Source organism: Equus asinus, chromosome X, assembly GCF_041296235.1.
Source record: "Equus asinus isolate D_3611 breed Donkey chromosome X, EquAss-T2T_v2, whole genome shotgun sequence".
Taxonomy (NCBI): domain Eukaryota; kingdom Metazoa; phylum Chordata; class Mammalia; order Perissodactyla; family Equidae; genus Equus; species Equus asinus.
In genome coordinates, this window is record NC_091820.1 from 68,887,018 (window position 1) to 68,900,539 (window position 13,522).

Below are 13,522 nucleotides of genomic sequence, written 5' to 3' on the forward strand. Positions count from 1 at the left end.
TGTAAAAGTATTTTTGAAAAGTACTCAGCCCAATATAACTAAAGACTTTATAATAATCGACCCCTGAATATTTTATATTCAGAAAGACAATAAAAACAAGAATATATAATAAAATATGTAAACTCTCGCTAAGGGTTGAAAGCAATCCTTTAAACTTTTCAATAATTCATAATTACATTTTATGGAGAAAATTTTCACGACATAGCAATATTTGAATACAGTGGATTTTTGAAGATGTCAAGATATACCTTTTCCAAATATCAAGGATCTATCTTTAATCTGTTTCAAATTTTAATCTACTTCACACACATCTCTCAAAGAAAAAAATTTTTAAATGTATGCGATATACTCAAAGAACTAGTAGTGAAATATAACTATGAGATCATTTCTTTTAAGTCAATTCACGTCAGAAAATTTCTAAACGTACAGATTTCATAAAGTAAGGCAGTAATCTTTTATTTGATTTTGCTGAGGAAGATCCACCCTGAGCTAACAGCTGTGCCAATCTTCCTCTATTTTGTACACGGGATGCCTCCACAACATGGCTGGTGAGTGGAGTAGGTCCGTGCCTGGGATCCAAACCCATGAACCTGGGCCACCAAAGCAGAGCATGTGGAACTTTAAGCATCCAGCCATGGGGCCAGACTCAATAATTATTTTTAAAAGACTTTGTTCTCCTGAATTTAACATTTTAAGTTGAAGAAAAGTAGTGGCAGATAGCTCTTATTATCAGTGTAATCATTAGATAGTATGAAACATCCCAACACAAGTAGAAGAGGAGGTAAAGTACAGGAACTTTGAATGTATAGATACGGTTACCAGCCTGAAAAAAGAACTGTGGATCAGGAACGGAGAGTGAAGTGGAAGAAGATATGGTGACAGAGTCGAGACATTAGAGTAAAAGAAGCATTAAAATGAAAGAAATACCTACAAAAATATTTTTATTTTAATAAATCTAACCCATTACCAAAATTTATTTTTTAAAAATCCTTTCACTCACCAAAAGTTTCCCATTCAGACAACTAGAGCATTTTTGCTGTTGTTCTGAGAATCTGGACTAAATTTTCTCAGGGATGTACTAACTATGCTTCAATATAAGGTGACCCTCATACATACTCCCCAAGGATAAGGTTCAAAAAAGGGTTTCTGATCAACATAAATACATGAGTATTTAAGGCATATAGATAAAACAGTTAAAAGTCTACTTACGACATTTACTTTATTTATACATAGCTTGAATTATTATATGAAATGCTACTTTACAAATATTGCTTGTTTCTCCACACTCTCACTTCATGTAATGCTATTATTCAAACTGCATCTTCAATGTCACTGTCTTTGTCATCACTAGAGGCACTTTTTGAGTCATGTACACCATTAAATCAATCAGGACAACTACAACGCTTGGTGTGGTGCTTGGCACATGGTAAGTGCTTAGTAAGTCTTAGCTAACTGAATACAATTTTCTAGAGTATATCATCCTCCTTTCCCAACTGTCTAAACTCTTTTGAGATACAGTAGTTTCTGATTTCATGTATGATGTTCTCAGTAGGAATTTCACTTCAAGCCACATGTACTATTTACGGAAAAGTAGGTCAGTTTTTTTAATCCGTCTCATAAAAATTGGTAAACTCCATGACATTACCAACTCCCCATATTACTATGCTGTAAATGAGCTCTAAAAAACTTCTTTACAATGATATCCAACAGTTGTAGTAGTGAGATCCCACCCTTAGGAAAAAACTTAATACATTTATATTAAATTTCTTTCCTTGCTTTTTGTTTTTAGTGATTCTGTCAGATGATTTCTATAAATATGCAAAACTACCAATGACCGAGATCATTTCAAATTAATGTATCTTCCCCAAATAGTTTTTTTTTTCAAAATATACTAACTGAAATAGCAACTAGTAATATGTGAGACTTTATAAGGACTGAAATATTTTTTCTGAAAGTCTATTTTTGGGAAAAAATCTTGCCTTATATTTGGGCACAGAGAATAACTAGGAAATGGTATCAAGTATATATGGTTTACTCTTCAGCCAACATATCTATTTACATTTAAAAAGTAACACCTATATAAAGAAGGCAATGGAAAAATATTAGCTGAAAAGGTGACTGCATTATTTTTGTTAAGTAGGTAAATAAAAATGAGGTATCAATCCTATATTACAGATGAAGCTGAGCGTTTTCTTCAATGCAGGGTTATTATGTGGCACAAAATACAATCTAGTAGATTAAAAAAATGAGATAAGAACTTTACCTGGTATTCCTTTAGCCAGGACAACAGTCCTGAAAAGCTAAAACTGGCCCAGTTTCCTCCATAGTAGCTTCTTCTGTAACAATAAAAAATAAGGGTAAAGAAAAGGGTATAAAAATCAAGTCACCAATCTTCCTGAACAAACCACCCTTGACTCTTCAACTCATTTCATTTTCAATACTGCTGCCTCAGAGTTCAAAAGCACACATAATTGGGATGTTGAGATTAGAGGAAATGGTATGCTGACAAAATAGAAGTGGACCTCTCAGATCCCAAATGTAACTTTTCACTGTATAAGGAGTTAAAAAATCACTTTTGCCTCCCTAGAGCTTTTTCCACTGATCAAATGCCAGTGAGCATGTGATTGTGAATAGCTTGATATGAGGACTGAGCAGGTAACATGAACAAATCTGACTCCTGGGTGAACAGAAATGGCTGGAAAGAAAATCTTGGTAGATCTCAAAGAAAGCTACTGGAAAAACTGCTAAGTTTTCTAAAAGCAGTTCAATATTCACTACCACTACAACCACCAAACCTATCTCCTACACCAAGAAAAAAATATGTGTGTATATGTGTGTGTGTGTGTATACACACACACACATATACACACATACACACATACATAATTGGCTACTCTAGATCTAGTGAAAGGCCCTGTGCTATTCTTCACCTTCAGGGCAAAATATAAAAGCAGATCCTGAGACACAGTTATTCACATCACGGCTTTTGTGATAAGTCTAACAAGAACAATATTTCTATTGATAACTGAGTGAACTATTATTCATCAGAAATGAATAGCTCCTCCAGCTCTGGCATTAGAGTCAACGTAGTCATGAAGTTACTATCCAATTTTCATATCTAGATGAAATGGAGAAGCAAAACAAAAATTAGACTTCATTCCATCTAATGATTGTAAACAGATCCCATTGCCTTTACTTATAGTAAGTCAGATTCCAGGATACGTATTATATGGTTATGTTTATAACTTTAAACATTTCAATCTTGTATATCATACCAAACAATGTTATATGGTGGAAAGAGCATAGGCTTTGGGGTCTGATATGCTCTGGGCTTAAATCCGAGTTTTGCTATTTCCCCGCTGAGTGAGTTAGACAAGATACTCAATGTCACATTTGGGCTTTTTCTGCTTTTTCTCATTTTAAAATGGCAATAATTATAGCACCAATCTCTCAGGATTCTTGTGAAGATTAAGTGAGATAGTGAATGGAAAATGATAAGCTCAACATATATAGTATGCTGTTTTTTTTCTTCCCCTTAACATGAATTAAGCCAGAATTTCTCAAAATATGTTCTGTTGAAGCCTAATCCCTTCAAATGCTTTTTCAAAATAAAATGCTCATCAGTGTTCCCTCTTGGAAAGAACAGACATTGATATGTTTGACGGTGTTGAGAAGCTCTGCCGTAAACAAACCATTTTTTGGGGGTGGTTAACTTTTTAAACCTAGCATTTTCCAAACTTATTTTGTCATTGTACCTTTTTTTTCTTGGAACACTTACTAACAGCCCATGTCATTGATGGGATACATTTTGGAAAAGGTGAACTTAGTAATCAGGGCCAGGTGCTATTTGACATCTAAGTGTTTGGCTTCTTTGAACCCCAACTCCTATGATCATACCCTGTGGATGAAATGATGCTAGCCAGCTTAGAAGTTGGAGATTGTTTATGTTGCAATGGAAAAGCTTCCAGTTCAGGAGAAACGAGTTTCAATTGCAGTTCTGCCAACTGTAGCTGTGTCGCCCTGAACTAGTGACTTTACAGAGACAGGTCTCACTGTCCTCACCTGTAAAATAACACCCTACCTGCCTCAGAGGACTGCCGGAAGAATCCATGAGAAAATAGTTGTGAAAACAATTTGGAAAATTAAGAATGCTGTCAGTCGAAGGTGGTATTACCACTCTGCTAGGGAACGGAATTGTGGGAGCAGTGAACATAGAGTAGGAGGTCCAGAGGTTGAGCTATGCTGCCTCCCTTTCCCATTGAGCAAGCTTGGACCCCAGGGGTGACCTGCTTGAAAACATTTTCAACTCCTGGGTTCCTTAATAATTAAACAGTTCCCAAATGAATGGGCCTGAATGTCAGTAGCCCGTTCTTTTGTCAATGTTGTTTTACTTGCTTACAAAAGCCATTTCCCAATACAGGATGTAGTTTAGCATCATGTAGCTGTGGCTGTTGCTGAATATTCAATACTGAAATGTAATTAGGGTGCACAATGGAAAAGAACATTGTGGGATTTAATTAATAGGCTCTAATTAATAGGTTTAATGCTCAGCCTACTCATACAATTCAATTTTCTTTATGTCCACCTGTAATGTATTTCTTTTCTGTTAGTAGACATTACACAAAGTGATGTTGCTTTAACATTAAATACGGTGTAAAGGATGAGAAATCTCTTGTTACTGGTTTAATACCATATTTTTCTGTTGTTTTATTCATTGATGTTAATGGAGACAGTTGTGTAACATATTTTCTTTCAGTGTCTGGAAAAACTTAGGTGGTACTCTGAGTAAGCTTTGTGAAACTTTAGAAAGATTAAAACCAGGCTTTCTACAGTATTAAGGTCAACATTTCACACAATGGAGAGCTATACCTCAGTATTGTGATTATTGGGCATTTCTATCTTTGAAAATAAAAACATCAATTTGTGCTTTTTACTATTTTAGCTGAAAATTTTAGGTCACTTTCCCAGTGTGAAGCTTTAGAGGGCTTGAGACATTAGTTTTGTGTTTGCTGTTTAAATATTGTGATTACTCATTTTCTAGTTCCACAAAGAGACTCTAGTTTTAAGGTAGTCTTTTTCATCATATAAAATAGTGTTCTGGCAGTAGAGATAAACATCATCCTTCATAATAAACTACTTTTTCCTTTACTTGATGTACAAAGGCAGTGGTGGCACAAAATTGGCAGAAAACATTTCATTTCCCTTTTTTCTTCAGTCAGGAAGTTCTCACTTTGTCCTTAAAACAAATTGTATCTATACGGTTTTAAAAATAAAACCAGTAATCTAGCCTTGTCATTCCCCACAGAAACAGTTTTAAAGACAGTGGAAATAGTATTTTGCAAATTGCATATGAATGTGAGAGTTCTGAAGCTGTATCTTTAAAGATAAAATTTAAGAAAATATTTTGTGAGCTTTAGATTTTACAATTTCTATTGCAATACTATTCTAGAGAGCATATTAGAATGTTACAATGATTTTTTTTTCTTTTTGTCATATTGATTTTGATACCTAAAGTTCTTGGCTTTCTCTTTAAAGGATATTATAAACCACATTTAGAACCATACAAATACCAAAACGAATTTAGTCAAAACCTGTGCTAGTTTCATAGTGAGTTTATTAATAATTATGTTACCCTTTTTAGTCAGAAAGACCACAGTAATGAAAACCATGTTTCACCTTTTACATACATAATTGGATGAGATCACCAGATGCTGATGTTAAGAGCACATCAACAGGAAAAGTTGAAAATGGGAGCTGCATGGAAAAATACTAGAACCAATTAGCTCTGTCAAAAACCATATGACCACGTATAGGGGAGAAAAATAGATTTTGACCATGAACTGACCTCAGGTCATCTAATAATGGAAAGAAACGGCAAGATGGCTCTTCTTAGAGTTTTTCTAGCTTTTGATAATAGAGGCAAATACCTTGGAAACTGGCACATCATGGTCAGTGTTTGAAAACTCATGTTATATTACTTCTGTTTTTCTAACATTTTATTATAATTTTCACACATACAGAAAAGGTGAAAAAATTGTACCGTGAACACTTATGTATCCACTACCTAGATTCTAACATGAACATTTTTACTGTATTTGTTTTATTACACAACTACCCATGTAGTCATTCTTTTATCCATCCATCATTCCATCTTATTGTTTTATGCATTTCATAGTTAGTTGTACACATCCAGTACCTTCAATCTGGAACACTTCAGCATGCATATCATTAACTAGAGTTCAGTATTTATTTATGGTTCTTCTTTCTGAGATAAAATTACATACAGTGAAAAGCACAGATCTTAAGTGTACCATTTAATGTTTTAGTAAATGCATACACTTGTATAACTAAGAACTTTATCAAGATAAAGAACATCGCCATTGGTCTAGAAAGTTCCCTCATGCCACTGTTTCCTATGACATACAAGATTGAAACATTTAAAATTATAAACATAAGCATATAATACATATCCTGGAATTTGACTTACTATAAGGCAATGGGATCTGTTTACAGACATTAGGTGGAATGAAGCCTAATTTTCTTTTGCTTCTCCAATTCATCCAGATAATGAAAATGGGATAATAACTTCATGACTACGTTGATTCTAATGCCAGAGCTGGAGGAACTATTCATTTCTAGGACCTAAAATACAACCAATTTTATTGCATATTTCATATTTAATTTGCACAAGTCTCTTTCTATGCATGATAGGGGTAGGAATGTCTACTAGTATCAATTTGCCAGCTATTATTGAGTACAATACACTACACACAGTAAAAGAGGCTCTTTTCCATTTAAATTTGGTTGGAGTACTACAAGGAATCATGACACGTTTCTATCTTCCTGGTTGACAAATAACAGAACAGGCTAGGAAACTTAAGCCCTATGCAAACTCTCATTTACTAAAAGCACCACGTACCTGATACACAAGAAACCCAAGCTCCTTTCACTATCCCCTCATTTCAACAATAAGGAAGATGAGCCTCCTTGGTAGAATATGCAGATGCAATTCTAATTTTAGAGAGGAGACCAAGCCCTTACTTGGTTTTTAAAAAGTCCCATGAGGCTACAGGAAGTTGCTCTGGCAATCAGACCAGTCTGTCAGAATGAAATACCAGGCTGTATTCCCAGTCATTAGGGCTGGAAAGATACCATTCCATGTTTAGAGTTATTAGTCATTCCACACTAGTCCATCCATTCAAATTCATTTTTAGACACCAAACCAGGTAGATGAGTAGGTAATATACAAAGGTTGCCCTCAGTTCTCTTTCCCTCTTTGATCTCATCTATTCCTACTGATCCAATTTTCACTTCTCCCTTGATGACTCACAAATTGGTATCTCCAATCCGGGCCCCACTAGTGAGCTCTAGACTCATAGCTATTTCTGGGCTAAAAGTACAGATCATGAGTCATCAGCTTACTGAACATATCCCTTCACCAAATATCCCAGATTAACTTTAATCTGTACATGTCCAAGAGATAAATTTATTATCAATCCCCCACTTCCAACTTGGTTTTCCTCTTGGTTTCCCCATTTCAACATATACAAACATCATTATTACAGCTGCTTGTGCTAAAAAATCTTGAATTCCAGGAGTGATGTCAGCATCATGGCAGTGATGCCATCATGGCTGCATCTCTATCCCCTTCAATTTACAACTCCATAACTCTATAAAGGTTCCTCTGCCTTACACACCAGGACACTGGAGAGATCCACACATCTGTACATTTGAAGATGGGTGGATTGGAATATACAGAATTGGGGAAAACATGGGAACAGTGGAGGTGGTGCCTGCAACCCTGGACCCATGGCAGCTGAGCCTGCAGACCCAGGGAACCTTGTAGCAGCAGCAGGGGCGGCACCCAGGACACTGGCCTCCAGCAGCAGCAGCACCTGTAGCCCCAGGGAACCAGGCAGCAGTGGCAGTGAGGCCCACAACCCTGGTCCTTCCAGCCACAGTGGGACCTACAACTCTCGCCCCCTTGCTCACAAACCAAAAACCCCAGACATGAGAGAGGCTCCTGCAACTTCATCTCCCCTCCCTCAATCACAGTGGTTGTCTCCAAGACCCAGGTGACCCTGGATGTAATGGAGGCACCTGCCATCCCAGTGCCCCCAGTGGCAACATCAGCAACTGCAGGGAAAAGAGCACCAGCAGTGACGTGGAGGGCACTGGCAACACCTCTTACAGAGATGGTAGAGGGTGGAAAGTGCCAATTCTCAAATATAGCCAGAGGCAGCTCACATAAGGAAAAACAAAAACTTATGCTATAGCGCCACCTATTGAAAAACAAAAGAAAGGCTTCTAATTACCAACCTGTTGAATTGTTACAATCAAAGTAAACAAAGCTTTACCTAAATAAGAAAGGTGTCATTACTGAAAATTCACTAGCAGAGGAACAACTCAGCATGCACCATGAAAAACCACAGTAACACAGTATCACAAAAAGAAAATGACAATTCTCCAGAAACTGAACTTAAAGTCACAAAAGATTGTGACCTGGTAGAGAATTCAAAATAGCTATCATGAAGAAATTCAATGAGTACCAAGAAAATTCAGAAAGGCAGTTCAATTAATTCAGGAATAAAATTAACAAACAGAAGGAACACTTTTTACCAAAGAGATTGAAACTCTAAAAGCAAGCCAAACAGAAATATGGGAGCTGAAGAACTCAGTAAATGAGATGAAGAATGCATTGGAAAGCACTAGAAATAAAGAAGAGCCTGTGGAAGAGAGAATTAGCAAACTCAAAGATAGAAACCTATATATAGATATAATACATGTAGAAGAGGAGAGAGAACTAGGACATTAAAAAAATTGTAGAAATTCTATGAGAATTATCTGACTCCATTAGAAAAGACAACATAACAGTAATGGATATCTCAGAAGGAGAAGAGATGGAGAGCAGAGCAGAGAGCTTATTTAAAGAAATAACAGTGGAGAACTTCCCAAACATGGGGAAGGAACTGGATATACAAATACATAAAGCTAATAGAACACCTAATTATCTCAACACAAAGACCTCCAAGACACATTATGTTAAAACTGTCAAAAGTCAATGACAAAGAAACAATTCTGGGGCCAGCCCCATGGCTGAGTGGTTAAATTTGTGTGCACCAATTCAGTGGCCCAGGGTTTTGCCAGTTCAGATCCTGGGTGCAGACCCAGCAATGCTCATCAGGCTATGCTGAGGTGGCGTCCCACAAAGCACAACCAGAAGGATCTACAACTAGAATATACAACTATGTACTGGGGGGATTGGGGAGAAGAAGAAGAAGAAGAAAAAAAAGAGTGAGAAGATTGGCAACAGATGTTAGCTCAGGTGCCAATCTTTAAAAAAAAAAAAAGAATTTTAAAGGCAGGCAGGGAAAAAAAGACGTAACTTATAAGGAACCCCAGTAGGCTATCTGTATATTTCTCATCAGAAACTCTACTTGCTAGGAGAGAGTGAAATGACATAACTCAAAATATTGAAAGATAAAAACTGTCAGCCAAGAGTACTCTATCCAGCAAAGTTATCCTTCAGATATGAAGGAGAAATAAAGGCTTTCCCAGACAAACAAAAGCTGAGGAAGGTCATCATCACTAGACCTGCCTTATGAGAAATGTTGAAAGGAGCTCTCCCACATGAAACAAAAAGGCAGAAAGTACACAAAACTTTGAGTAAGGTGATAGACAGACAGAATCAGAAAACTGCAACTCTATATCAGAATAGATGGTTAAGCACTTAATTACAGCATAAAGTTAGTTAAAAATAACTACAGATACTTCTATTTGGTAACAAATGCACAACATAAAAAGGGATAATTTGTGATAACAAAAACACACAAGAGGAAGAGGAAAAGGACAGAATTCAACAGGCAAATGAAAATAAGATGCTATGAGCAGAAAAAGGCCTATTTTTATCTATACGGCATTTTAGACAAACCTAATGGCAACCACAAAAGCCTAAAGCAGAGACATAAAACATAAAAAAAAGAAAACTGAGAAAAACATCATAGTAAACCACCAAACTAAAATAGCAGAAACACAACACAAAAGAAACAATGGAAATATAGAGCAACCAGAAAACAAAAAACAAAATGGCAGTACAAAGTCCTCATGTATCAATAATCACCTTAAATGTAAATAGATTAAATTCACCAATCAAAAGACAGAGACTGCTGGATGGAGTAAGAAACAAGACCCAACAATATGCTGCCTCTAGGAGACCCATTTCAGCTCCAAAGACAAACAGAGGCTCAAAGTGAAGGGCCGAAAGGGGATATTCCAAGCAAGGCAGTCAAAAGAAGGTGAATGTACCCATAATCATATCAGACAAAATAGACTTCAAGCCAAAAAAGGTAACAAGAGACAAAGATGGACATTATATAATAATAAAGTGGACAATCCATCAAGAAGATATAACATTAATATATATGCTCCAAACATAGGATCACCAAAATACATAAAGCAATTATTAGCAGAACTAAAGGGAGAAACTGATAGTAACACATTAATAATAGAATACTTTAACACCTCACTTACTTCAATGGCTAGATCATCCAGACAGAAAGTCAACAAGGAAACACTGGCCTTAAATGAAACATTAGATCAAATGGACTTAATAGACATATACAGAACATTTCATCCAAAAGCAGCAGAATACACATTCTTCTCAAGTGCACATGGAACATACTCCAGGATAGACCATATGTTGGGACACAAAACAAGTCTCACTTAATTTAAGAAGACTGAAATTACATCAAGCATCTTTTCCAATGACAACAGCATGAAACCAAAAATCAACTACAAGAAGAAAGCTGGAAAAATCACAAATATGTGGAGACTAAACAACATGCTACTGAAGAACTACTGGGTCAATGAATAAATCAAAGGAGAAATCAAAAAATATCTGGAGACAAATGAAAACATGACATACCAAAACCTATGAAATGCAACAATAGTAGTACTATGAGGGAAGTTTATAGTAATACAGGCCTACCTCAAAAACAAGAAAAACCTCAAATGAACAGTCTAACCTTATCTAAATAAACCAGAAAAAGAACAAAGTCCAAAGTCAGTAGAAGGAAGGAAATATAAAAATCAGAGCAGAAATAAACGAAATAGAGATTAAAAAGACAATAGAAAAAAGAACAATGAAACTAAGAACTGGTTCTTTGAAAAGATAAAAATTGAAAAACCTTTAGCTGGACTCTTTAAGAAGAAAAAGAGAGAAGGCTCAAATAAAAAAAATCAGAAATGAAAGAGAAGTTACAACAGATACCACAGAAACACAAAGGATTATAATAGCCTACTATGAACAGCTATACACTAACAAATTGGACAACCTAGAAGAAATGGATAAATTCTTAGAATAATACAACCTTCCAAGACTGAATCATGAAGAAACAAAAAGTCTGAAGACTAATCACTAGTAAGGAGATTGAAAGAGTAATCAAAAACCTCGTAAAAAACAAAACTCCAGGACCAGATGGTTTCACTGGTAAATGCTACGAAACATTCAAATAAGATTTAATACCTACCCTTCTCAAATTCTTCTAAAATTGAAGAGGAGGGAATGCTTCCTAACTCCTTTTACAAGGCCAGTATAACCCTGGTACTAAAAGCAAATAAGGGCAACACAGACACGAAAAATTATAGGCCACTATCTCTCATGAATATAAATGCACAAATCCTCAACAAAATATCAGCAAACCAACTACAACAATACAGTAAAAGGATCATACACCATGATCAAGTGGGATTTATTCCAGGAATGCAAGGATTGTTGAACATCTGATGATCAATCAACACGATACACCATATTAACAAAATGAAAGATAAAAATCATATGATCATCTTAAGAGAAGCAGAAAAGGCATTTGACAAAATTCAACATTCATTTATGAAAAAAACTCTCAATAAAATGGGTATAGAAGGAACATACCACAATGTAATAAAGGCCATATATGGGCTAATATCATACTCAGTGAAAAACTGAAAGCTATCCCTCTAAGATCAGGAACAAGAGAAGGATGCTCATTCTTGCCACTTTTATTCAACATAATGTTGAAAGTCTTAGCTGGACCAATGAGGCAAGAAAAAGAAAGAAAAGGTATCCAAATTGGAAAGGAAGAAGTAAAACTGTCTCTATTTGTGGATGACATGATTTTATATATAGAAAACCCTAAAGAATCCACCGAAAAACTTTTAGAAATAATAAGCAAATACAGTACAGTTGCAGGACACAATATCAATATACAAAAATCTGTTGTGTTTCTATACACTAACAACAAACTAGTCAAAAGAAAAATTAAGATAACAGTCCCATTGATAATCACAACAAAAAGAATAGAATACCTAGGAATAAATTTAACCAAAGAGTTTGTGAAAGACCTGTACACTGAAAACTGTAAGACATTGTTGAAAGAAATTGAAGAGACACAAAGAAATAAAAAGATATTCCATGGTCATGGACTAGAAGAATTAACACCGTTAAAATGTCCATATTACCTAAAGCAATCTACAGATTCAATGCAATCCCTATTAAAATCCCAATGACATCTTTCACAGAAACAGAACAAAGAATCCTAAAATTTGTATGGAATCAGAAAAGATCCCAAGTAGCCAAAGCACTCCCGAGGAAAAAGAACAAAGCTGGAGGTATCACACTCCCTGATTTCAAATTAAAAAAAAAAGCCATAATAATCAAAATAGCATGGTATTGGCAGAAAACACAGATCAACAGAACAGAATTGAGAGCCCAGAAATAATCCCACACATATATGGACAACTTATTTATGACAAAGGAGCCAAGAACATACAATGGAGAAAGGAAAGTCTCTTCAATAAATCATGCTGAGAAAACTGGACAGCCACATGCAAAAGAAACTAGACCATTATCTTAGACCATACGCAAAAATTAACTCAAAATGGATTAAATGCTTGAATGTAAGACCTGAAACCATCAAACTCCTAGAAGAAAGCACAGGCAGTATGCTCCTTGACATTGGTCTTAGCGATATCTTTTTGGCTATGCTTCCTCAGGCAGGGGAAACAAAACCAAAAACAAACAAATGGAAATACATTAAACTAAAAACCTTCTGCATAGCAAAGGAAATCATCAACAAAATGAAAAGAGAACATACCAATTGAGAGAAGATATTCGTAAATTATATATTCAATAAGGGGTCAATATGCAAGATATACAAAGAACTCATAGAACCCAATGACAAAAAAACAAACAACCTAATTAAAAAATGGACAGAGGCTCTGAATAGACATTTTTCCAAAGAATATATACAGATGGCCAGTAGGCACGTGAAAAGATGTTCAACATGACTAATCATTAGGGAAATACAAATCAAAACCACAATGAGATACCACCTCACACCTTGAGGGTATTAGGATAAGTGAAATAAGTCAGATGTAGAAAGCTCAATACTGTATGATTTCACTCACATGTGGAATATAAAAAAACAAAAGAACCAACCAACCAAAACAAAACAAAAACAAACACAGAGATAAAGAGAACAGA

The 13,522-nt window shown here is 35.5% G+C and overlaps 1 protein-coding gene across 2 annotated transcripts in view; it reads right to left on the reverse strand.

Moving 5' to 3' along the window:
• Positions 1-13,522, reverse strand: part of CHM (CHM Rab escort protein) — a 155,358-nt gene that overhangs the window by 103,540 nt on the left and 38,296 nt on the right. For both annotated transcript variants that reach the window (XM_014827907.3, XM_070502261.1), the window contains exon 3: positions 2,264-2,336. In XM_014827907.3, coding sequence (XP_014683393.1) covers positions 2,264-2,336 — 73 coding nt within the window. The remainder of the gene's footprint in view (positions 1-2,263; positions 2,337-13,522) is intronic.